Genomic DNA, 27,025 nt, shown 5'->3' with positions numbered 1-27,025 from the left:
GATCAGGGTATTGTATTTGATGATCAGCCATGGTCAAAATGAATGGCGGAGCAGACTTGAAGGGCCGAATAACCTACTCCTGCTTCTAGTTTCTATGTTTCTGTGTAGGAAACATTTTTTTGCACAAACGGTGACGAAAATCTAGAATTCTGTCACCCAGAAAATCTGTTGAGATCAGGGATCAATTGAAAATTTCAAACCTGAGGTTAATAGATTTTTTCCGATAAGGAGCATTGCAAAACAACAACTGTTGACATTCAAATTAAGAATTCCTCATGTCACCTTGGTTCATTTACAAATTACCTTAAATCTGTGTCTTCTGGTTCTCGATCCTTCCACCGTAGGAGGACCCAAGGGAAGATCCTTGGTGGGCTAATAGAGTTCAAATACAGATCAGTGATGGGACAGGCTCAAAGGGCTGAATGGCCTTCTCCTATTCCTCCTCCTTTGTTGTGTTTTATAGTCATGATGTGGAGATGCCGGCATTGGACTGGGATAAGCACAATAAGAAGTCTCACAACACCAGGTTAAAGTCCAACAGGTTTTTTTGGTAGCATGAACTTTCCGATGAAGGGGCAGTGCTCCGAAAGCTTGTGTTACCAAATAAACCTGTTGGACTTTAACCTGGTGTTGTGAGACTTCTTACTGTGTTTTATAGTAACAGGGGCATTAGACCACACAGTGCCTGATGGAATCTGCTACACAGATTCATTCTGCCTGTCTTTGCTGAGTTTAATTGTTGAGGGAGTGTTTACTACGATGTATCTGCTTTATCAGTTTTTGGTTAGAGATGAAGGAGAGATCCGCATTTTAAAAGTGATATCTGTGGAAACTGAGAATCCAATTCCAATAAATGATTAGCCTTTTCAAATCTGACATTAGACCGAGAGCCTTGGGGTGATTCAGAAAGATTCCATGGTGCTCTTTTGAAGAGTAGGGGGTTGTCCTGGCCAATGTTTATCTCACAACCAACATAACTGAGGAAAATGATCTGTTGATGATCATGCTATTGTTTGTGGGATCTTGCTGTGTTCAAATTGGCTCCTGCCTTTTCTACATTACAGCAGTGACAGCACTTTGAAAATGCTTCATTGGCTGCAATGACATCCTGAGGTTGTGAAAGGCGCTATAGAAATGCAGGTTTGGTGCAATGGTTGGCGCTGTGATGAATGTGGTGGGTATTTGGTGAAAGTCCTCTCCAGTTGGAAAAATGAATGAAATCCAAAAACATCTCATTTCCTTGCCAAACACAAAGCCAGTTGCAACCATTGTTTCTCTGTTCAACTCGTATAACCTTTAAAAGAAGCTCGAGTCTCATTCCCTGCCCCTTTCTCCAGCATGTATATTTTCAGCCAAGGAATATTTAATATCCAAGTTTAGAGGATTATATCTGTGAATATTTTGCAGAAACAGAAAGAACTCTTGTGTAAATACTCCGGGTGGTTTAGGACTGAGCAACAGACATCACTTCCTGGATCTGTGGCCGAGGCAATTCCCATCCCCCAGCCTATGCAGTATCTGATTTAAACAAGCAGGTTTAACCTCTGCACATCACAGACCTTCCTCTCCTTAACACAGTTTCTAGAGCAGCAGAGTGCCCGGTTACAAAATGCTGTTGCAATGTGCATCCACTTTACAGGGTCTGTATCTCTTTTCCCCCATAGTCCCACAAAATTCTCCTATTCATCACTGACCAGTCTGCACAGAATTAAAGTGACTGGCTAGAGGGAGAGCTGGATAATTTTTTTAAAAATCTATCTGTTTTGGAAGGCCCTGCCTGAAAGGCCAGGAGAAAGAGTTTGAATAGGAACTTCCCAAAAGGAATTTGGATAAATACTTGGACGGGGAGTCGGGGGGAAGCTATTTCTACCAAAGAGCTGGCAAAGGTCCGAAACTGCCCTTTACCCTTCCCAGGAATGTTGACCAACAAGAACCATCATGAATTGGTGCAGGTTTAAGTGAGGCAGGATGGTTGTCACATACTGACTCTTCCTGCCGTTCATTTCTGTGAAAGGAATTGGAAATGAATTTCAGTGAGGTGGTGTATCTTAAATTAAAATTCTCCTTCTAGCTGAGTTAGTTACTGAGTCGAGGGTGAGAAGGGTTTATGCCTGAAAATTTATTTAAACAAAATCTGGTAATTTAGGGATAAGTAATAAATGTTGGAGCTGCCGGGTACACCTGTATCGAGTGCATTTATTGTCTCTTGTGGATTTTTACAATCAGCCATACCCATTACTGTTTGAATGGTTTATTGATTGAATCCAGTGAGATTCTGCACAAATCTGTTTTTATCAGGAATGAGGGAGGGGGAGGGGGGGGAGGGGGCGCGGTGGTGGCACCCAGTTTTATTGACTCATCGATTGGTGAATCACGAGATAGATTCCTCACAAGTTCACAGTTTAGTTTGATTCTCTGGTAATAAATGGAAGGGGCCTTTGTGACAGCAGCTCATTAACTGACTCTCAAACTCCCTGTGGGAGGACCAGTGGCCTGAGCTTTAGATTAGCTCTCAGACTGCCTGGGAAGGCCCCACCAGGAGTTATACTCTCGCCAGCATGCCTCTCTATAATCTAACAGCACACACATGTTCCCAATGCATCGAGGTTACATGCAAAAGGAAAGTTTGTTACAGCTTCTTGATTTATTTTTGATATTTTTAATTGATGGAGTTGGGGATGAGTGAATTTTAATTCTTAGTGACCTGTTTCTGGCTGAGTTTCATCGGAGTTTTCAATCTGTCCGTTGAAAGATTGGAGACTCTCATAGGGGCTCAGGTGAAAGATTTACTAACCCAGCTCAGATCACCAGGAGGGATTTTAACTCTCTCAGTTTGCACTCTTGTCTGATTGGACAATACATGTGAAGTCTTGAATGGTGAATCTGGGGCCACTTTGGGATCTGAGGAACCTAAAGCCACTGGACAGTTATGATTCAGTGAGTAACACACACACCATCGGAACCAGAAAACTCTGCGTGCAAATCTTCACATCAGAGACTTGAGCCCGTGATCCAGGCTGACATTGGCAGTGCAGTACTGAGGGAGTGCCGCAGTGCCGATGGTGCCACAGGCTGACACTGCAGTGCAGTACTGAGGGAGTGCCGCAGTGTCTGTGGTGCCACAGGCTGACACTGGCAGAGCAGTACTGAGGGAGTGCCGCAGTGTCTGTGGTGCCACATTTTCGGTGCAGTGTTACTGTGAGGCCTTGTCTGCTCTCTTAGATGGATGTGAAAAATCTCATGTCACTATTCAGAAGAAGAGCAGGGGAGTTTTCTCAGAATACCCATTCCTCAGAAACAGATTATCTGCTCATTTATCACATTGCTACCTCTGGGATTCTGCTGTGCACAAACTGACAGCTGATTTTCCAACATTACAATCATGTCGACAATTCCAAAATGCTTCATTCGCTGTGAAATACCATCTCCCTGCCCTGCACTCAACCCTGGAACACCTGGATAACAAACACACCTATGTGTGCCGTGGGTGGCACGGTAGCACAGTGGTTAGCACTGCTGCTTCACAGCTCCAGGGTCCCGGGTTCGATTCCCGGCTCGGGTCACTGTCTGTGTGGAGTTTGCACATTCTCCTCGTGTCTGCGTGGGTTTCCTCCGGGTGCTCCGGTTTCCTCCTACAGTCCAAAGATGTGCGGGTTAGGTTGATTGGCCAGGTTAAAAAAAATTGCCCCTTAGAGTCCTGGGATGTGTAGGTTAGAGGGATTAGCGGGTAAATATGTGGGGGTAGGGCCTGGGTGGGATTGTGGTCGGTGCAGACTCGATGGGCTGAATGGCCTCCTTCTGCACTGTAGGGTTTCTATCTTCTATCTATTTTATCTATGTCAGACTCCTATTTATTGACTATAGCTCAGCCTTCAACATCATTATTCCTACAAAACTCATCTCCAAACTCCGTGCCTGGACCTTGGCACCTCCCTCTGCGACTGGATCCTGAACTTCCTAACTCACAGACCACAATCAGTAAGGATAGGCAATAACACCTTCTCCACGATCAAAGATGTGTGGGTTAGGTTGATTGGCCATGCTAAATTGACCCTAGTATCAGGGGGATATGCAGTGTAAATATGTGGGGTTACGGGGATAGGGCCTGGGTGGGATTGTGGTCGGTGCAGACTCCATGACTGAATGGCCTCCTTCTGCACTGTAGGGATTCTATGATCCTCAACACCAGTATCCCACAAGACTGTGTTCTCAGCGCCCTACGATACTGAAACACCTATGACTGTGTGGCCAAATTCCCCTGCAACTCGATTTTCAAGTTTGCTGACACCACCACCATAGTGGGTCAGATCTCAAACAATGATGAGACGGAGTACAGGAATGAGATAGAGAATCTGGTGTGGCAACAATAATTTCTCCTCAATGTCAACAAGAACGAAGGAGATTGTCATCAACTTCAGGAAGTGTAGTGGAGGGCACGCCCCTGTCTACATCAACGGGGATGAAGTAGAAAGGGTCAAGAGTTTCAAGTTTTTAGGTGTCCAGATCAACGGCAACCTGTTCTGGTCCCTCCATGCTGATGCTATAGTTAAGAAAGCCCACCGACACTACTTCTTTCTCAGGAGGCTAAGGAAATTTGGCACGTCCACTACGACTCTCACCAACTTTCACTGATGCACCATAGTAAGCATCCTTTCTGGTTGTATCACAGCTTGGTCTGGCTCCTGCTCTGCCCAAGACTGAAAGAATACTAAGGGTCGTGAACATAGCACAGTCCATCATGCAAACCAAAACCAGTCTAAAGATGTGCGAGTTAGGTTGATTGGCCATGCTAAAAATTGCCCCTTAGTGTCCTGAGATGCGTAGGTTAGAGGGAATAGCGGGTAAATGTGTAGGGATATGGGGGTAGGGCTTGGGAGGGATTGTGGTCGGTGCAGACTCGATGGGCCAGATGGCCTCTTTCTTTCTGCATTGTAGGGTTTCTATGATTTCTATGATTCTAAACCAGCCTCCTACCCATTGACGTTGTCTACACTTTCCGCTGCCTCAGGAAAAGCAGCCAGCATAATCAAGGACCCCGCGCACCCCCGACATTCTCTCTTCCATCATCTTCTGTCGGGGAAAAAGATACAAAAGTCTGAGGTCACGTACCAACCGACTCAAGAACAGCTTCTCCTTTGCTGCCATCAGATTTTTGAATGGACTGACCTTGCATTAAGTTGATCTTTCTCTACACCCTAGCTCTAAATAAATCTCCACATGATCCTCCATATTACAGAGAAAACATTCTCCCTTCCTGAAAACACTGACTCACCCTGGGACATGGACATAACCTCCCCTCCAGTAACTTACCAACTGGTCATTCATGCATGGCACAGTGATTAGCACTGCTGCCTCACGGCGCCAAAGACCCGGGTTCGATTCCCCGCTTGGGTCACTGTCTGTGCGGAGTCTGCACGTTCTCCCCATGTCTGTGTGGGCTTCCTCCGGGTACTCTGGTTTCCTTCCACAGTCCAGAGATGTGCGGGTTAGGTGGATTGGCCATGCTAAATTGGCACTTAGTGTCAGAGAGACTAGCTACGGTAGATGCTTGGGGTTGTGCGGATAGGGCCTGGGAGGGATTGTAGTCTGTGCAGACTCGATGGGCCAAATGGCCTCCTGCACTGTAGGGTTCTACGATCTATGATTCTAGTTCTGGAGAAGGCTTTTTAAAGAAAGATGGTGAGATGGTGGAACGCGGAATGCGTTTCGAAAGGCTGGGTAGCAGCATCTACAAGGTGGACAAGGGAGGGTTCTGGTAGATATCGAATGCAGACATTTGAATACATAATTCGGACTGATCTTTCCAGAGCCGTATGGAGGGAGTGCTACACTGTCAGAAATGCCGTCTTTCAGATGAAATGTTAAACTGAGCCTCCCAACTGCCTGCTCAGGTAGATGTACAAGCTCCCATGGCACTAGCTTGAAGAGCAGGTGAGGTTTCCCCAGTATTCTGCCCAGTCTGTATCCCTCAACATCACTTAGGTTAGAGTCATTATCTCATTGCTTTTTGTGGGATCTTGCTATGTATGTGTGAATGAATCATCTGCCGTGTTTCTTAATTACAGCAGCAACTATCGTTCAAAAATATTTTGTTATCTGAAAAGAGCTTTGGGATGTCCTGAGGTGGCGAAAGGTGTTGTAGAAATGGAAATTCTTTCTCAGTGTGTTGACATTGTTTTGCTGGTTAGATGCATTGGCCATGCTAAATTCTCACTCAGTGTACCCGAACAGGTGCCGGAATGTGGTGACTCGGGGATTTTCACAGTAACTTCATTACTTGTGACACAGATAAATAAATAAAATAAAATCCCACTCACCTTGAGGGAATGACCACATCTGCAAGTAAAAAAGTCTACAGCATATAAATGAACATGGATTTAAGCATTAAAATAGCAAATGTATTTTATTCAAAAAGGGAGAGAGACAGAAAGCGGGAAACTACAGGCCAGTTAGTCTAACATCTGTACAGGGAAAATATTGTAAACGACTATTAAAGAAATTATAGCAGGGCACTTTAGTCCATACAAGGTAATCAGCAGAGTCAGCATGGTTTTGTGAAAAGGAAATCATGTTGAACTAATTTATTGGAGTTTTTTGAAAAAGTAACGTGCTGTGGATAAAGGGGAACCAGTGGATGTGTTGTACTTAGATTTTCAGAAAGTATTTGATAAAGTGTCACATCAAAGTAATTAGGAAAGCTAAAAGAATGTCATCATTTATTGAGGGGAATTGAATATAAAAGTAGGGAGGTTATGCCTCAGTTATGATGAGACCATGTGTGGACTATTGTGTACAGTATTGGTCTGTTCATTTAAGGAAGGATGTAAATGAATTGGGAGTAGTTCACAGAAAGCTTTTGAGACTAATTGTCTTATGAGGAAAGGTTAGACAGACTAGGCTCGTATTCCCTGGAGTTTAGAAGAGTGAGAGACAACTTGATAAGATCCTGGGGGATATTGACAGGGTGGATGTGGAGAGGATGTTTCCTCTTGTGGGAGAATCTAGAACTCGGGGTTAGAGTCAGTTAGAGGTGATGTATCTCAGTGAGGAATGATTGTCTTTTTGCAATACGGAAAAGTTTATCCTGAATGTCCCGGGATTGATGTTAAAACCCCTGATTTTCTTGATATTAATAACCTCAACCTTGGCGTTCAGGACATAATTTCAAAATTTGCAGGTGACACAAAACATCAAAGCATTGTGAACTGTGAGGAAGATGGCATTAAACTTCAAAAGGGCACAGGCAGGCTTGTGGGCTGGGTAACAAGTCTCGGGTGACATTTTAATGCAGAGAGGTATGGAATGATTCATTTTTGGAAGTAGAATGAGGAGAGACAAATAAAGGGTATGTTTCTAAAGTGGCTGTAGGAGCAAAGGGCCGTGGGTGCATATGTAGAGAGATCATTGAAGGTATCAGGGCAGGTCGAAAGAATGGTTAATAAAAGATACCGTAACCTGGGCTTTATAAACAGAGGCATGGACTACATGAGCAAGGAGATTATGCTAAAGCTGTGTCAAATACTAGTCCAGCTCAGCTGGAGTATTGAGTCCAGCTCTGGGCACCACGCTTTAGGAAGGATGTGAAGACATTAGAGAGAGTGCAGAAAAGATTGACAAGAATGGTTTAAGGGTGAGGAACTTCAGTTACTTAGAGATATTGGAGAAGCTAAGAGAAGGTTCAGAGGGAATTTGATAGAGGTGTTCAAAATCATGAGGGATCTGGACATGAAACACGTCCTGAGAGGTAGCAACCACAATCTGTGCCCGCAAAACATTGAAGAGAACAGCCAAGGTGCCACATAAATTGGACGTCTTTCACCAGTGCTGCTTATGTTAGGTCCTGGGTATCACACGGAAAGACAGCATCACCAGGCTACTGCTCTGGGACATGGGTTCAAATCCCACCACGACAACTGGTGGAATTTAAATTCAATCAGTAAATCTGGAAATATGAAGCTAGTTTCAGTAATGGTGACCATGAAACCATTGTCGATCCCATCTGGTTCACTAATGTCCTTTAGGGATGAAATTCTGCCGTCCTTACCTGGTCTGGCCTACACATGGCTCCAGACCTACAACAATGTGGTTCACTCTTAAATACCCTCTGAAATGGACAGGCGAGATGGCAACGAGGTATGGGCAACAACTGCTGGCCCAGCCAGTGACACACTCATCTCATGAGAAAATAAAGGCCAGTGAAGAATGACTACAGCAGACTGTTCAGAGGCACCTGTGGGACATGGTGATGGAGCGATGATTGAGGCTGGCAAGACGTGCATTTCACCCCTGGGTGTACACCCTGCTGGAGTGGCAATAGAATGGACACCACCAGATGGACGAGAAAGACGTGGCTGGCCATAGAAAACCCTGGTGAAGTACATTTGAGGACGACTTTCAAGAGCAGGACACCATCTGGGCTGGAACAAAGCGATTGTGAAGGAGCAGAGCTGGTGGTTGAGTCTTGTTGCCCGTTGTGGGTCTGGAGTAACTAGGCTGAGGTCTAGCCAGAGCAGGTAGAAAGAGGCTGTTCTTATTGGGAAGGAGATGATGTTGAACTTGTACAGGACACCCAGTTGGTGTACTGAGTCCAGTTCTGAGCACCACATTTCAGGAAGAACGTGAAGGGACCAGAGAGGCTGCAGAAAAGATTCAGGAGAATAGTTCCAGGAATGAGGAATTTCAGTTACAAGAGAAATTGGGAGTGAGAAGAGAAGATTGAAAGGAGATTTGAAACAGATGTTCAAAACCATCTGGACAGAGTAAATAGGGAGAAACGTTTCCCACTCGTGAAAGGATCGAGACCGAGAGGACACAGATTTCAAAAATTAGTCAAAGAAGCATGAGGAAAATCTTTTTCACGCAGCAAGTGGTTGGGATTTGGAACACAGTGCCTGAGAGGTTGGCAGAGAGAGGGCGAATCAAAACTTTCAAAAAGGAATTGGATCATTATCTGAAAAGGAAGAATGTGCAGGGTTACAGGGAGAAGGTGAGGGAGATAGAACTCAGTGAATTGCTCATTCAGAGAGCCAGCAAATACATGATGGGCCGAATGGTTGTGTTGTAATCATTCTATGATTATATAAATGGAGGATGTTGAGGCATCAATCTCATCTTTACTCAATATTCGCATACTTCTATTTTACAAAATCAAATCCCCTCCCCACTGCCCCTTCTCCTCTCTTCACCCCCCCACACCCTGCTGCCTCTTCTCTGTCCCCAATCCGTCCAAGATCACTGCCTCCCCCACACAGTTGCAGTTCTAAGACCACTCTTTGCCTGGGTCTAGCTGACTCAGGGTGGCATGGTGGCACAGTGGTTAGCACTGCTGCCTCACAGCACCAGGGACCTGGGTTCAATTCTGGCCTTGGGTCACTGTCTGTATGGAGTCTGCACGTTCTCCCCATATCTGTGTGGGTTTCCTCCGGGTGCTCTGGTTTCCTCCCACAGTCCAAAAATGTGCAGGTTGATTGGCCACGCTAAATTGTCCCTTAGTGTCTCAAGATGTGTTGGTTAGGGGGATTAGTGGAGTAAATGTGTGGAGTTATGGCGATAGGGCCTGGGTAAGATGCTCTGTTGGAGAGTTAGTGTAGACTCGAAGGGCCAAATGGCGGCCTCCTGCACTGTAGGGATTCTACGACTCAGTACAGTTTGGTTTGTTTTGCTTGCTAGAAACTGCCAGAGAAACAAGAGTTATTGTAGCCTATGAGAGACATTCTCAGCAGCAATGCAATTTGCTTCATCACTGGGTGATTTTAATGTTTTTAATTGTTTTACAGTGCTGCTGTAGTCAGAAGCATTGGCTGCAGAGTTAGAGACTAACTGTACACATGAGAGCAATAGCAATCAGTCAGTACATTTGAAAAAGGAAAATCTAAATGTACTTTTAAATTTAATTATTTAAATGTAAATAATCAAATCTACAATACTTTGAGCCTCTGCTGGATAAACCAGATGTCTGACTAGCTGAGAATCCACGTGGAGAGGCCCCATCGAACAACATTTACCCATTCCCAACCCTGAGCACAGTAGCCCCAGAAGAGAGAGGAAGTTGTACGGAATTCCTTTGGGCTTCTTGATCGTAAAGTATTGTTTGTATATGTGTCGGATTGGAGACTGCCCCTCTGTCTGGTTTAACTTCATGTTTGAATATTAACGGTATGTAGAGAGAGTGAGTGTGTGTGTGAGAGAGAGAGAGAGAGAGCATGCGTGTGAGAGAGAGCACAATGAGCACTGCTGAAAGGATGTTTCCCCTGTGGGGGACACTGGAACGATGGGACACGGTTTACTGATTAGGTATCTCCCATTTCAGATGGAGATAAGGACATTTTTCTGTGGCTGGTTAGTCTGTGGAGTTCTCTTCCACAGTGATCAGTGAATACAGGAGCTGAGGCTTCAGTTGTACAGAGCACGACTGAGACCACATCTGGAGTATTGTGTCCACTATTGGTCTCATTTACAGATGGATATACATTCTTTGGGAGCAGTTCAGAGAAGGTTTACCAGACTAAAACCTGGAATGGGTGGGTTGTTTTATAAGGAAAGGTTGGAGAGGCTAGACTTGTATCTGCTGGAGTTCAGCAGAGTTGGAGGCAACTTGATTGGAACACATAAGATTCTGAGGGGTATTGCCAGGGTGGATGTGGAGAGGTCGTTTCCTCTTCTGGGAGAATCTAGAACCATTTCAGACAAAGATGAGAATTTTTTCTCTCTCTGGAGCTCTCTTCCTCAAAAGGCAATAGAAATAAGAGTTATGAATATTTTAGGGCAGAGTGAGATGAACTCTTGACACGCAGAGGGTGAAAGGTTATCGGGGGATCAGCAGGAATGTGGAGCTGAGGTTACAATCAGATCAGTGGCCTCCTCCTGCTCCCAATTCATATATTCCTAAAATCGGCAGTATTAATAAAGACCAAAGATGACGCATGGTGTTTGTCGCAATTGACTGGAACAGTTTTCTATTTTCGTAGAACTAATAATTGCAGCTTAACAAACTGGTCGAGTCCCAAAACTGCCACACGTACAAAATGTGGAAATTCCTGAGTCACATCATATCAGTTCCAGATGTTTACAGGAGTATGTTTAATGCACCAAATTATAAAGGAAGAAGTTACATTCACCTTATTCTGTCCCTTTGAAATATCCCAACATATTGACATATAATTGCTTTCAAATGTAACCCAGTTATGTGGGTAAATATGGTGATCAGTTTGGACATGGCAATAAAATCTGAGCCAAAAAAACTCAATTCATTTTGATTGAGGGATAAATTTGGCCAGAGCAGCAACAGAAATCTCTATTTCTTCAGAATGTTGGTCATGCAATCTTTCACATTCACCCAAGAAGGCAGACAGGGCTTCAGTTTAACACTGCAGCACTCCCTGAGTACTGACCCTCTGACAGTGCGGCACTCCCTCAGTACTGACCCTCTGACAGTGCAGCACTCCCTGAGTACTGACCCTCTGACAGTGCAGCATTCCCTCAGTACTGATCATAGAGTCATAGAGGTTTACAGCTTGGAAACAGGCCCTTTGGCCCAACTTGTCCATGCCGCCCTTTTTTTTAAAACCCCTAAGCTAATCCCAATTGCCCGCATTTAGCCCATATCCCTCTATACCCATCGTACCCATGTAACTGTCCACATGCTTTTTAAAAGATAAAATTGTACCCGCCTCTACTACTCTGGAGCTTATTCCAGACACTCACCACCCTCTGTGAAAAAATTGCCCCTCTGGACACTTTTGTATCTCTCCCCTCTCACCTTAAACCTATGCCCTCTAGTTTTAGACTCCCCTACCTTTGGGAAAAGATATTGACTATCTACCTTGTCTATGCCCCTCATTCTTTTATAGACCTCTATAAGGTCACCCCTCAGCCTCCTACGCTCCAGAGAAAAAAGTCCCAGTCTATCCAGCCTCTCCTCATAACTCAATCCATCAAGTCCCGGTAGCATCCTAGTAAATCTTTTCTGCACTCTTTCTAGTTTAATAATATCCTTTCTATAATAGGGTGACCAGAATTGCACACAGCATTCCAAGTGTGGCCTTACCAATGTCTTGTACAACTTCAACAAGACGTTCCAACTCCTGTATTCAGTGTTCTGACCGATGAAACCAAGCATGCCGAATGCCTTCTTCACCACTCTGTCCACCCGTGACTCCACTTTCAAGGAGCTATGAACATGTACCCCTAGATCTCTTTGTTCTGTAACTCTCCCCAACGCCCTACCATTAACTGAGTAAATTCTGCCCTGGTTCAATCTACCAAAATGCATCACCTCGCATTTGTCTAAATTAAACTCCATCTGCCATTCGTCAGCCCACTGGCCCAATTGATCAAGATCCCGTTGCAATTGGAGATAACTTTCTTCACTGTCCACCATGCCACCAATCTTGGTGTCATCTGCAAACTTACTAACCATGCCCCTTATATTCTCATCCAAATCATTAATATAAATGACAAATAATAGTGGGCCCAGCACTGATCCCTGAGGCACACCACTGGTCACAGGCCTCCAGTTTGAAAAACAACTCTCTACAACCACCCTCTGGCTTCTGTCAAGAAACCAATTTTGTATCCATTTAAATACCTCACCCTGGATCCCGTGAAATTTAACTTTATGCAACAACCTACCATGCGGTACCTTGTCAAAGGCCTTGCTAAAGTCCATGTAGACAACATCAACTGCACTGCCTTCATCTACCTTCTTGGTTACCCCTTCAAAAAACTCAATCAAATTTGTGAGACATGATTTTCCACTCACAAAGCCATGCTGACTGTCCCTAATCAGTCCTTGCATCTCTAAATGCCTGTAGATCCTGTCTCTCAAAATACCTTCCAACAATTTACCCACCACTGATGTGAGGCTCACCGGCCTGTAGTTCCCAGGCTTATCCCTGCAGCCCTTTTTAAACAAAGGCACAACATTTGCCACTCTCCAATCTTCAGGCACCTCACCCGTGACTATCGATGATTCAAATATCTCAGCTAGGGGACCCGCAATTTCCTCCCTAGCCTCCCACAATGTCTTGGGATATACTTCATCAGATCCCGGAGATTTATCTACCATGATGCGCTTTAAGACTTCCAGCACCACCACCTCTGTAATATGTACACTCCTCAAGACATCAATATTTATTTCCCCAAGTTCCCTAACATCCATGTTTTTCTCAACAGTAAATACTGATGAGAAATATTCATTTAGGATCTCACCCATCTCTTGTGGATCCGCACATAGATTACCTCGTTGATCCTTAAGAGGCCCTACTCTCTGACAGTGCGGCACTCCCTCAGTCCTGACCCTCTGACAGTGCGGCACTCCCTCAGTCCTGACCCTCTGACAGTGCGGCACTCCCTCAGTACTGACCCCCTGACAGTGCGGCACTCCCTCAGTCCTGACCCCCTGACAGTGCGGCACTCCCTCAGTCCTGACCCCCTGACAGTGCGGCACTCCCTCAGTACTGACCCCCTGACAGTGCAGCACTCCCTCAGCACTGACCCTCTGACAGTGCAGCACTCCCTCAGTACTGACCCTCTGACAGTGCGGCACTCCCTCAGTACTGACCCTCTGACAGTGCAGCACTCCCTCAGCACTGACCCTCTGACAGTGCAGCACTCCCTCAGTACTGACCCTCTGACAGTGCGGCACTCCCTCAGTACTGACCCCCTGACAGTGCGGCACTCCCTCAGTACTGACCCTTTGGCATTGCCTCTCCTGCACTGTTGTAAATTTTTGGGAATGATTTGATATAATTTATATTGTGTAACTATCCTCCACTTGTTCTGTTTTTCTCGTGGAGTAATCCTACTGCTGTCGGTGGATTTTGCTGTAGTTTTATTGATGATTTCTCTTTGCTGTGGTTTATAGGGACGCTTTAGAAGGAGGTAAATAAACTCTTTGCTTTGGCAATGGAGGGTGATTTGGAAGCGATCCCCACTTTCAGAAAGAGATCATTATGATTTGGGGCGGTGATCCTGGCGCCAGTTTTATGCAGCAAGAACTGGAACCCTGCCCACATTATGTAAATTAAGTGTGTTTAAAGTCATTAACGACACAATTGACTGCCGCAATCCGGTGTGATGGGAATAAAACACCTTTCGATTTAGATTCATGCCTTGTGTGTTCCTGCTCCTTATGGAGCAGCTTGTTGGGGAGGTTAAAAGCTGCAGCTGAACCTTCAGATTCACAGTCCCTGTCACTGCTGGGAATGAATGAAGCGACTTTGCATTTTAAAATCAGATGGGTTTAGAGGCCTCGGCTGTTGGGTGTGAGATTGTATTCCTGCCGGGGTCTCAGGATAGAAAGTATCAAAGAGGATAGATAGGCATTGTAGCCTCACATCTCCTGAGAAGGTGTGTAAGTTTGTTATTTTTATTATTTCTCCTGAATTTGGGAGCGCACTGGCACAGGATCGCACACCCTGAGGCCTCACTCCACCCTCGGCGGTTCATCGAGCCGGTCCTGACATTAGGACCACGAACTTCTGACCAGCCCAACACTGCTGCGCTCCTCCAGCCAGGCTGCATGTGTCTGGCTCGGGTGAATCAGAAGCTAGCCGTGGGAGGGCTCCCAGGGAGTCCTCGCTGAATCCAGAGGTGGGTTTAGTCCCTCTATCCCGCTTCTCCCCTCGCCCCAATGGTATCTGTGGCGGGGAAGGTGCAGCATCAAAACAACTCCTCCATGCAAATTAGTGGTGAAAGAGATTGTGAACTCTGATCAGTGCCAAGGTTTGGAGACAGCAGAGCTCAAAGTAACACCTTAGAAGCCTGTAACCTGTTTTCCTGGGCAGTTGGAGGCTGTGCTGCATTTACTGAGTTCCCTCAAACTGAATCATAGAATCTAATAGTGCAGAAAGAGGCCATTTGGCCCATCGAGCCTGCACCGACCACAAACCCACCCATGCCCTATCCCCATAACCCTTCCTAACCCCCTGGCACTAAGGGGCAATTTAGCGTGGCCAATCCATTTAACCCGCACATCTTTGGACTGTGGGAGGAAACTCAAACTCCCGGAGGAAACCCACACAGACACGGGGAGAACGTACAAACTCCACACAGTGACCCAAACTGGGAATCAAACCCAGGACCATGGCGCTGTGAGGCAGCAGTGCTAACCACCGTGCCACCGTGCTGCCCACTGATTGTGATCCAGGGCACAGCCAGACCTCCCATCCCCCAACACTGATTGGCTGGGACGACAGCCTCAAACATACCCTCAGCTCCAACTGATGTTTTATTGAGCACGGCAGGCCTGCAAATGGAAAAGTTGCCAACTTCCGGATGTGGAACCAGCCCTTGACAGCCTGGAATGTTACTCAGCCCAGAGTTTGTTTGCTGTAAGATAAACTGTGTTTCCCAGTGGCTGGTATTGGTATTAATCACCTGAACCTTCTCCATGGCCTTCACTCTGTGGAACTCCAATCTCCTCCTCACTATTACTCAGCACTGGCAAGTTGTATTCAACACGTCATCTTCCCCATTTCTATTTCTCTGAGAGGGATGGCGTTAACCATGATGTCTAGTCAGTTTTAGTCTTCCTGATCACTGCAGTGGAGGAGTTGCCACTGCTTTGTATTTAGATTATTCAGTCCTACCTGTCTGGATCTTTTCAAGCATTGACTTTTATTGGTAATAATAACTTCATTAGGTGATGCCTGACAATGATTGTTTCAATCTCCTCCGTTTCCTCTCCTCCTGTTGGACGGAGTGATGTGTTGAAATCCTCTCTCGGCTGCTGGAAATGTGATTGAGTTTTCCAGTCAGAGTCCCAGCACAGTTAAACCAGTTCTGCTGCTCCTCTGTGCTCTGGCTAGGGTGTATTGGAGGTTAAAACACTCTTTCAATTTCTACAACCCAGAAGCAATGCTACTCAACAAAGAGAGAATTTAAAGAAAAACCCGATCACAGGGTCATGGGGGGTGGCATGGTGGCACAGTGGTTAGCACTGCTGCCTCACAGATGTGCGGGTTAGGTGGATTGGCCATGCTAAATTGCCCCTTAGCGTCAGGGGGACTAGCTAGCTTAATGCATGGGATTACGTGGATAGGGCCTGGGTGGAATGTGGTCGGTGCAGACTCAGTGGGCCGAACGGCTTTCTGTACTGTAGGATTCTATGATCTATGATTCTAGTTCTGGAGAAGGTTTTTTAAAAAAAGACGGAGAGACGGTGGAACTCGGAGAAAACGGTTGAGGGCTGGGTACAAAGAACAAAGAAAATTACAGCACAGGAACAGGCCCTTCGGCCCTCCACGCCTGCACCGACCACATTTGGGCGGCACGGTAGCACAGTGGTTAGCACTGCTGCTTCACAGCTCCAGGGTCCCGGGTTCGATTCCCGGCTCGGGTCACTGTCTGTGTGGAGTTTGCACATTCTCCTCGTGTCTGCGTGGGTTTCCTCCGGGTGCTCCGGTTTCCTCCCACAGTCCAAAGATGTGCGGGTTAGGTTGATTGGCCAGGTTAAAAATTGCCCCTTAGAGTCCTGGGATGTGTAGGTTAGAGGGATTAGCGGGTAAATATGTGGGGGTAGGGCCTGGGTGGGATTGTGGTCGGTGCAGACTCGATGGGCCGAATGGCCTCCTTCTGCACTGTAGGGTTTCTATGATTTCTATGACCATGCTGCCCGACTGAACTAAAACCCCCTACCCTTCCGGGGACCATATCTCTCTATTCCCATCCTATTCATGTATTTGTCAAGACACCCTTTAAAAGTCACTATTGTATCTGCTTCCACTACCTCCCCCGGCAGCGAGTTCCAGGCACCCACTATTCGCTGTGTAAAAACTTGCCTCGTACATCTCCTTTAAACCGTGCCCCTCGCACCTTAAACCTATGCCCCTTAGTAATTGACTCTTCCACTCTGTCCATGCCCCTCATAATCTTGTAGACTTCTATCAGGTCACCTCTCAATGGAAATTCTTTCTCAGTGAGTTGACATTGTTTTGTTATTGGGCTGTGTTAATGTGCGTGATCGATTCTGTTCCAATCTTAACCTTATTTTACAATAACCACAATGCAGTTCCTGAAATGTTCTTTTTTTGTGATAAATGTTTTATTTTTGTTTCCTACCCTAGGCTGATGATGGCTGATGAGGACACGTATCGACTCGGAGTCCCTGGAGTAAGTGGCTGACATTTCTACCTTGTGACATATTAAATCATTCCGTTTGTAAATACAGTCCAGTTTTTCAAACATAAGAACATAAGAAATAGGAGCAGGTGCAGGCCATCTAGCCCCTCGAGCCTGCCCCGCCATTCAACAAGATCATGGCTGATCTGAAGCGAATCAGTTCCACTTACCCGCCTGCTCCCCATAACCCTTAATTCCCTTATCGATCAGAAATCTATCTACCCGTGATTTAAACATATCCAACGAGGTAGCCTCCACCACTTCAATGGGCAGAGAATTCCAGAGATTCACTACCCTCTGAGAGAAGAAGTTCCCCTCAACTCTGTTCTGAACCGGCCCCCACTTATTTTGAGGCTGTGCCCTCTAGTTCTGGTTTCCCTTCTAATTGGAAAGAATCTCTCCACCTCTACCCTATCCAGCCCCTTCATTATCTTATATGTCTCTATAAGATCACCCCTCATCCTTCTAAACTCCAACGAGTACAGACCCAATCTGTTTAATCTCTCCTCATAAGCTACACCCCTCATCTCCGTTATCAACCTGGTTAATCTTTCTCTGCACTCCTTCCAAGGCCAATATATCCTTTCGCAAATAAGGGGACCAAAACTGCGCACAGTACTCCAGTTGCGGCCTCACCAGTGCCTTGTATAGTTGCAGCAAGACCTCCCTGCTTTTATATTCTATCCCCCTCGCGATAAAGGCCAACATTCCATTCGCCTTCTTGATCACCTGCTGCACCTGCAGACTGAGTTTTTGCAATTCGTGCACAAGGACCCCCAGGTCCCTCTGCACAGTAACATGATGTAATTTTTCTCCATTTAAATAATATTCCAATTTACTATTATTTCTTCCAAAGTGGATAACCTCACATTTGCTAACGTTATATTCCATCTGCCAGATCCTCGCCCACTTGCTCAGCCTATCCAAATCTCTCTGCAGACTTTCCGCGTCCTCCACGCAATTCGCCTTCCCACTCATCTTCGTGTTATCAGCAAACTTTGATACCCTACACTCAGTCCTCTCCTCCAGGTCATCTATGTGAATGGTAAACAGTTGAGGTCCCAGCACCGATCCCTGCAGCACGCCACTGGTCACAAACTGCCAACCAGAAAAGCACCCATTTATTCCAACTCTCTGCTTCCTGTTAGATAGCCAATCCCCAATCCACGTTAACACCCTACCCCCAACTCCGTGTACCCCAATCTTCTGCAGCAACCTTTTGTGAGGCACCTCATCGAATGCCTTCTGGAAATTGTGGTGTCCTGTGATTTACTAATTCCATGTCTCTGGTCTGTATCTCATTCAATCCTGATAAACATAATATTTACTAAGAGATGTTCAAAATAGTGAAAGGTTTGATAGGGTGAATAGCAGGAGGGTCAGTAATCAGAGGAACAGAGTTCAGATAATTGGCAATAGAAGCAGAGGGGAAGATGAGGAGAAATGTGAATGCACGGTGACTTGTGATCTGAAAGGGTGATGGAAGCAGATTCAATAGAAACTTTCAGAAAGAGCAGAAGAGTTGGTCCAATTGGATAGGTCTTTTAAAGAGCTCACACAGGCACAATGGGCTGAATGGCCTCCTGTGTTACATTTTAAATCTGAAATGATGTAATTCTAAATAATTTGAAAGGTATTGAATAACGATGAACCGGGTGTTGTCATGATTTAGACTCTCTCCTTCACTTCAATATTGAACCTCCTTTGCTGTCTGCCCTGGCCTGGAATGACTGTTTACAGTTTGAACACAACTCTGAGAGAATACGACACCAAAATGGTGCAAGTTCTTCACAAATGAACAATCTTACCCAATAATAGCGGGTGTGGTGAATCAGATTGAGATGGAGACATTTGTTGTAGGAGTTTTATTCTGTATCATACTTGCCATGGGTTGTTTGTGACTCCCTTGGTGCCCGAAATGAAATGAGTTCTATCTCCTCAATCATTTTCATCCCTCGCTTTTATCAGTATGAAAACCAACAAGATATCATGGATCTTAAATGATGAACATTAATATTTCTGTGTTGCTCCTGTGGTAAATGTGGTTATGAAACTGTCAGAATAACACACACTGGTTAAGAAGCGGCAGATTACAACGAACAAGCATTACTGAAATATTGTCACAAATATGTTAAATGTAATGGTTATTACTAAATTTCTGTGGATCATTTTAATCAGTGGATTTAATTTTTTTTAAAACACTCACCAAAAACTTACAATTATGACATTCCTTAACATAGTAAAGTGTCCCACAATGCTTCACAGGAGCTTTAGCAGAAAACAATTGACACTGAACCCCATAAACTGACAGGTGAAGTGGTGGGTTTTAAGAAGTATTTTAAAAGAGAGTTGGAGAGGTTTAAGGAGAGAATGTCAGTGCTGGGAGCTGGAGGCAGGGCGCCACCCGCAGGGGGCAAAGGGACTGTGGCCAGAGGCACATGAAGCCAGAATGAAATAAGCCAGTGGGGTCGTGAGTGACCGGTCAGTAATTTTCTGTGGCATTACGAAAATGTAAAAGTAGAGTGCCTGTGTACACAAATGCCAGTGGACACCTTGACCAGTGAGGGCCTGGGATTGAGGTGCTCAGTTACCTGTCTGTTTGGTCTGAGTTGGTGAGTGGACCATGTGGATGGAAAGTGAGGGTTTATTTGAAATGAGAAGCTGAGCTGAACTGGCCACTGAAATGCACATTGGAACGGTGTCCAATCAGCACTGTGGGTGAAATGGGGTTTGTGTTCAAGTCATTCGAAAATTGCACAGGTATAAAAACCACTAAAATAAAGGATTAAATCAGACATGAGAAAATTATTGAAAGAGGGTTTTAAACATCTTTCAGGAAGGCGATTGAAACATAGAAACATAGAAAAACTACAGCACAATACAGGCCCTTCAGCCCACAAAGTTGTGCCGAACATGTCCCTACCTTAGCGATTACTAGGCTTACCTATAACCCTCTATCTTGGATGAATAAAAACTGAAAGTAGCAGGTGAATGTGACTGAAAGGGAAACTGAAACAGTAAGGACAAAAATGAGGAAAATGGAGCCAGTTGGCACAGGAGCAGAGATGGATTTAATCAGTCCCAGACCTGTGACAGGAGCTTACCTGACTTCCAGCTTCTTGGTTTCATGCTGTGGCTGTGCTTTTGTAGGAAGTCACACCTGGGTTGTTTGGAGCCCAATCTTTTCAATTCAGGTAATTGGGAACAAAATGTTGGGAATCTTTTAAAGAAGCTACAGGTTGTAACTGCAGTGACATTTCAGTGATTCGATAAACTGAGTCAGGTTCATTACACAGAGCAAATCACCATCAAGAGGGAAGGTGGGATTTGTTCTGCAAACTCATCAATAGGAGACCAATTGCAAACATTCGTCAGAATGGCCCTTACCATTGGTCATTATGGTTTTCCCCAAAGCTTCTTGTCCTTTCCTTCCGTCTCAGAGCTGACATCCGTGAGTGAGGCAGTTCAGCCACGTTGCTGCTGCCAACACTCCACTGCCCAGTCCAAACTTCAGTCCCTTCCCATTTAACCGTGAATGCTGACACACCATTCTTGTCTGAGAGGTTTAAGCAATGCCTTGATTTTAAAATTCTCATCCTTATTTATTTTCAAATCCCTTCTCCCTCCCTATCTCTGTAACCTTCTCCAGCTCCACGTTCCTCTGAGATCTCTGTAAGCTCCTCTAGCTCCATGATCCTCTGAGATCTCTGAAACCTCCTCCAGCCCCACAATCCTCTGAGATCTCTGTAACCTCCTCCAGCTCCACGTTCCTCTGAGATCTCTGTAAGCTCCTCTAGCTCCATGATCCTCTGAGATCTCTGTAACCTCCTCCAGCTCCACAATCCTCTGAGATCTCTGTAACCTCCTCCAGCTCCACGTTCCTCTGAGATCTCTGTAAGCTCCTCTAGCTCCATGATCCTCTGAGATCTCTGTACTCCTCTAAGTCTGGCCTCTTGAGCATTCCAGATTTCTTTTGTTCCGCCACTGGTGGCCATGCCTTGGCTGGAACCTCTGGAATCCCCTCCCCACCACCTTTCCTGCTTCAAATACTCCTTCAAACTTATCTCTTTGACAAACATGTCAACTGCTCTAACATTTCCTTACGTAACCTCTGTCAAATTCTGCTTTGTAAATCCCCTTCGAGGTGCCTTTGGGTGTTTTATGACACTAAAGGTGCTATATAAATGTAATTTGCTGTCAGTATGCTCTCCAATTTCTCTGGAAGATTTTGGTACATTTCTTTGAAGCAATGCTAAACATTGGGAACAATATTCCCGAGTTCCTTTCCGTGTTTTACCTTTGCGGAGCCATTCCAGGCTCTGAATGAGAAATGCCTGAGTTGGGAAAGGTCGCTGTTGGTTGGATACACTGAATATCAGCCAGCAATGATTATTGTATCCACCAGCACCTCATCTGCAAGTAGTAATCTCTACCTCTTACCCCAAACAACACTTTCACCTTGTCCAAAGGATGACTGCCAGTTATCCAGCACAAACTAGGGGAACAGCACCTCATCTTCCAATTAGACACTTCCGGACAAGTGTGAGATAATGCATTTTGGAAGGTCCAATGCATGTTGGAATTATACAGTAAATGGTAGAACCCTTAGGAGTATTGACAGAGAGAGAGATCTGGGTGTACATGTCCACCAATCACTGAAAGTGGCAACGCAGGTGGATAAGGTAGTCAAGAAGGCATACGGCATGTTTGCCTTCATCGGTCAGGGCATTAAGTGTAAAAATTGGCGGGCCATGCTACAGCTGTACAGAACCTTAGTTAGGCCTCATTTAGAATATTGTGTACAATTCTGGTCGCCACACTACCAAAAGGATGTGGATGCTTTGGTGAGGGTACAGGATGTTGCCTGGTCTGGAGGATATTAGCTATGAGGAGATGTTGGATAAACTCGGTTTGTTCTCACTGGTATGACGGAGGTTGAGGGGTGACCTGATAGTGACCTGAGGTCTACAAGATTGAGTGGCGTGGATAGTCAGATGCTCTCTCCTCGGATAGAAAAGTCAAGTACTAGGGGACATGGGGTGAAGGTGCATGGGGAAAAGTTTGAACGAGATGTGCGAGGCAAGTTTTTTACACAGAGGATGGTGAATGTCTGGAACGCGCTGCCCGGGAAGGTGGTGAGAGCAGGTACGATCGCGGCATGTGAAGGGCAACTAGACAAATCCATAAATAAGATGAGAATGGAAGGATATGGACTCCGTAAGTGTATACGGTTTTAGTTTAGTTAAGGCATCATGATCGGTGCAGGCTTGGAGGGTCGAAGGGCCTGTTCCTGTGCCGTACTGTTCTTTGTTCTTTACAGCCTTCGGACTGAACATTGAGTTCAACAACTTCAGCGTATGAACTCTCTCCTCTACTTTCACCACACTTCCATTTATTCATTTATTCCATTGGTTCATTTTTACACCTTTTAAAACCCCCCCACCTCCCACCCCCAGGACATTGATTCCATGTCTCAGGTTGTCCTTTGACACTCTGTTTAGCTTTGCTCTGCCATTTACACATGCTGATCCCTTAATGGACGCTATCAGCACCATTCTTAGCCTTTCACATTCCCTTTGTCTTTCCGTCTGTGGCATCTTTGTCAATGCCACCCACCCCCGCTCCTCACCCAAACACTATAAATATCATCCTATATTCTACTGTCTACAGCTCTGACAAAGGGTCTTCTAGACTCGAAATGTTGGCTCGATTCTCTCCCCACAGATGCTGTCAGACCTGCTGAGATTTTCCAGCATTTTCTGTTTTGTTGGTTATCTACTTTTTTCCATTAAATACCATCTCTGACAACTTTAATACGTGGCTTGGAACAATGATTCGTATTTATTTTCTGAGTAATTTATAAGTGAACTCTAATATTGACTCTTCTTTCCATTTCACCCCATTTAGATTTATAGCATTGATGATTATAATGCTTTAGATATACCTGCTGCCATGTTTAACTCGCCGATGGTTCCGACAGACTCTCCACTACAGACAAGTGAGTATCAGTGATGATGGATATTCTGTAGCACACGAGGTCCTGAATGATATCATTTACGCTTTAGCACTCCTTAGAGAATTGTAAAATTTCTTGCATCAGATTTTAAGCATTTTCCACCACAAAGTAACCATGAGAGACATACCATTGTTCACCTGGGTTTATTCAGATGAATGGTGGATCATACATATCCTGTTCTACTTAACTCTTTAACAGAGATCACAACTAAGAGGCTATACCTATCAGGAAAGATTGAACAGGCTGGAACGAGGGGGCGATGATCAAGGTCTTTAAAAATATGTAGGAGGTTTGAGAAGATGTTTCTCCATAAGGAGAAGTCCAAAACTAGAAGCTTTGACTATCAGACAGTAACTAATAAATCCAATGGGGAATTTGGGAGAAATTTCTTCTCCAGAAAGTGATGAGATTGTGGAACTCACTCCCACAGGGAGTGAATCATAGAAACCCCCACAGTGTAGAAGGAGCCCATTTGGCTCATCGACCCTGCACCAACAACAATTCCATCCAGGCCTTATCCCCATAACCCTACACATTTATCCTGCTAATCTCTCTGACACTAAGGGACAATTTAACATGGCCAATCCACGTAACCCGTACATCTTTGAACTGTGGGAGGAAACCGGAGCACCCGGAGGGAACCCACACAGCCATGGGGAGAATGTGCAAACTCCACACAGTCAGTCACCTGAGGCCGGAATTGAATCCAGGTCCGTGGTGCAGTGAGGCAGCAGTGCCACCCATTGTGCCACCGTGCCGCCCACATGTGGTTAAGAAAAATAATACAGATGCATTTTAACAGGAATGTGGATAAACACATGAAGGAGAAAGGAATAAAAGGGTAATGCTAATGGAGTAAGATGATGGGGGGGGGGGGGGGGGGGGGGGGCAGGAGGAGAGATATAATCTTTTTGTTTGTATAGTGAAAGCTGAATAAATGATCTTTTCAGTAATAAGGTGGGTATTAATTTGTAACCTTTGCTGACTAGATTGATGCTGCAATTAAAGGGTTGTCCAGTGAGCAGCGTTTGTTCAGATTTATCCTCTGGATGAGGATGTCTCTGGCAAGGTCAGCATTTATTATCCATTCCCTGTTACCCTAATGGCTTGCTGGGCCATTGCAGAGGGCAGTTAAGAATCAACCACATCACTCTGGATCTGGAGTTACATGTAGGCCAGACCGGGTAAGGACGGCAGATTTCCTTCCACAAAGGACATTGGTGAACCAGATGGGTTTTGCAACACTTGATGCTGGTTTAGTGGTCACCATTCCTGAGACCAATTTTATATTCATTAACTGAATTGAATGCATCTGTATTATTCTCGAGGTAGGATTCGAACACTTGTCTCTCTTCAGGAGTCTGGGGTTACAGCTGAGTGACATTATCACTGCTATCCCTTTTCTGATTAAAATGGGCCTATGTTCACTGAAATTTAAAAGAAAGAGAAATCTCATTGAAATGTGTAAAATGCTTTGGGGATTGGACAGGCAGACAGATGGGGGAAAACCAACTCCCCGTTTGAGAGTCTAGAATGTGGGGCCACAGTCTCAGGGTAAAGAATAGCCTGAGTTTGGAATGAGCTGAGGAGGAATTTCTTCAATCAGAGGGTTGTGAATCTCTGGAATCTTCTACCTGATAGTGCTGTGGATGCTCCATCATTGAATATATGCAAGGCTGAAACTGTTAAATAGTTGGACACTAAGAAAATTGAAGTTTCTGGAGATGGTACAGGAAAGTGATGAGCTGGAGGAGCCGCCATGATTTTATTGAATGCTGGAACAGGTCTGTGGGGCTGTACGGCCAAGTCCTCTTTCTTATTCCCTCATATTCTCCCAAATTGCCTCAGCTCAGTGCTTGATGGGTGACCTTCAAGATTGGCTTTTGCAGTTGTGACCAGCAAATGCTTCACTGATCTCATTCCTGTTTCTGTATTAATTAGCTGCAGCTTTTGATTGCTGCACAGTAACATTAGAAGTGATTTTAGTGAAACTTTGAGATGTCCTGAAGACTTGATAAATTACAATTTTTTTCTTTTTCCCTTTTTCTTTCTCTCCCACTCGCTCCCGCACACACAAGTTCTTACTTTCACTTGCTCTTTTCTCTCTCTCCCTCACTTGCTCTCTCTCTTTCTCAGTCTCTCTTTCCCTCGTTTTGTCAATTTCTGAAAGATTTGATCTTGTGTGTTAACTGTACTGAATTTGTTCAATTGTAACATTTTCATTTACTGCACCAGAATTGAAACTCGGCTGGGCTTAGTCCAAATTCTAACTGCTTCCTGTTTAAGACTTTACAGAGATTTCACTAAATATTTCCACGGTGGAAAAATAGATTGAGTCACTACTTTCTAACTCAATCTCACAGCTCCTTAACATATTTGATATAATCATTTTTTGTACTGTATGAAGAGAAGGTTGTTATCACGGGTCTTATTGGCACTGTCTGTCACATATCTTCCTGTCTGGTTTCGTGCTGTAATATATTAACAGTTTGAATATTTTTTCACTGTACATAATATGATTATAACATTGCTGCGTAGCTACCTCTTTTAGGGATGAAATTAATGGTTTTCGACTTGGTATAGATGACAGTGAGGCTTTGTTTTAATGCGGTAACGGGAGGAGGCCATTCAGCCCCTCCGCTATTGCAAGCTCCATGGGATACGAGGATTGCTAAGGGAATTGTTCTTGGAGGGCAGCAGTCAATGGTTGAAGAATGGATATTCAAAGGTGGATAGTTATTGTCGAGTTTTCACTGAGGGATAAAGAAGTATTTATGTTGAGCTTTTCCTTGGGAATTGGATAGAGATGAGTCCATGAGCCCACTTTAGTGATCGGCTCGGTAAACCCCGGCCCGGGGCTGGTGTCCAATTCTGGGAACTTTAGGAAGAACATTAAGATGCAGGGGATTTACTAGAGCGGCGCCAGAAACTGAGGGACTTCAGCTCATGTGGAGAGAATGGAGAAATTGGGCTTCTTCTCCTTCAAGGTTAAGGGGAAATTTAATAGAGGCGGTCAAAATGCTATGGAGTTTTCTCAGAGTGGATAGAGAGAAACATTTTCACTGGTGACAGCGTCTGTCACCAGAGGACACAGATTAAAGACAATCGGCAAGAGTTCCAGAGGGAAAAATCAAGATTTTTTTTCATGAAGTGAATTATGATCTGGATTGTAAAGGGCAGTGGAAACAGATTCAATTGTAGATTTTGAAAGGCACAAGTTGGAAAGAGGAAATTTGCAAATCTATGAGGGAAAAGCAAGTGGGCGGCGGGGCAATGGGTTAGAGAGGGTTCCAAAAAGTTTACAGGAAAGGGATGAGGATAGATTGGAGAAGATGGAGTTATTCTCCTTGGAGAGGAAATTTGCTAAAAGAGTTCAGAATCATCAGGGATCAGCGCACAGTAGACAGAGAGAAACTGTTCCTATTAGTGGAAGAATCAAGAACCAGAGTTAAGGTGATTGGTGAAAGAAGCAGTGGTGACGTGAGAATTTGTTTTTATGCAGCAGCTGGTTAGGATCTGGAACGTGCTGCTGGACAGTGTGACAGAGGCAGATTCATTTGAAAGGAAATTGGAAATGTCCCTGAGGAAGAGAGGTTACAGTGTCTTGGGGCAGGAGCACTAACTGAGTGGCTCTTCCAGAGAGTCAGCACAGGCCCCATGGGCTAAAAACTGTAATCAATCTCTGAAGGGCTGAACTGATTAATTAAAATCCTAACTTGGCCGGCCTCCCATTTTCACTTCTCCAAAATGCCACTGCCTTTGTGTCGAACTGACCCTGAGTCCTCTTCATCCATCATTCTCTTTCTTCATTCACCCACATTGACCCCTAATCCAGAAAAGTCTCCATTTAAACATTCTCGCCCTTGTGTTTCAGTCTCTCCATCACCG

The 27,025-nt window shown here is 45.0% G+C and overlaps 1 protein-coding gene across 1 annotated transcript in view; it reads left to right on the top strand.

Moving 5' to 3' along the window:
* nfkb1 (nuclear factor of kappa light polypeptide gene enhancer in B-cells 1) overlaps positions 1 to 27,025 on the top strand; it is a 102,497-nt gene that overhangs the window by 1,376 nt on the left and 74,096 nt on the right. The window contains exons 2-3 of the mRNA XM_078201483.1: positions 17,067 to 17,112; positions 23,029 to 23,119. Of these exons, the coding sequence (XP_078057609.1) occupies positions 17,071 to 17,112; positions 23,029 to 23,119 (133 nt within the window). The 5' untranslated portion in view covers positions 17,067 to 17,070. The remainder of the gene's footprint in view (positions 1 to 17,066; positions 17,113 to 23,028; positions 23,120 to 27,025) is intronic.

The sequence above is a fragment of the Mustelus asterias genome, chromosome 1, assembly GCF_964213995.1.
Source record: "Mustelus asterias chromosome 1, sMusAst1.hap1.1, whole genome shotgun sequence".
Lineage (NCBI taxonomy): Eukaryota > Metazoa > Chordata > Chondrichthyes > Carcharhiniformes > Triakidae > Mustelus > Mustelus asterias.
Note: the sequence above shows the minus strand (reverse complement) of the source record. Positions and strands in the feature narration are given on the sequence as shown.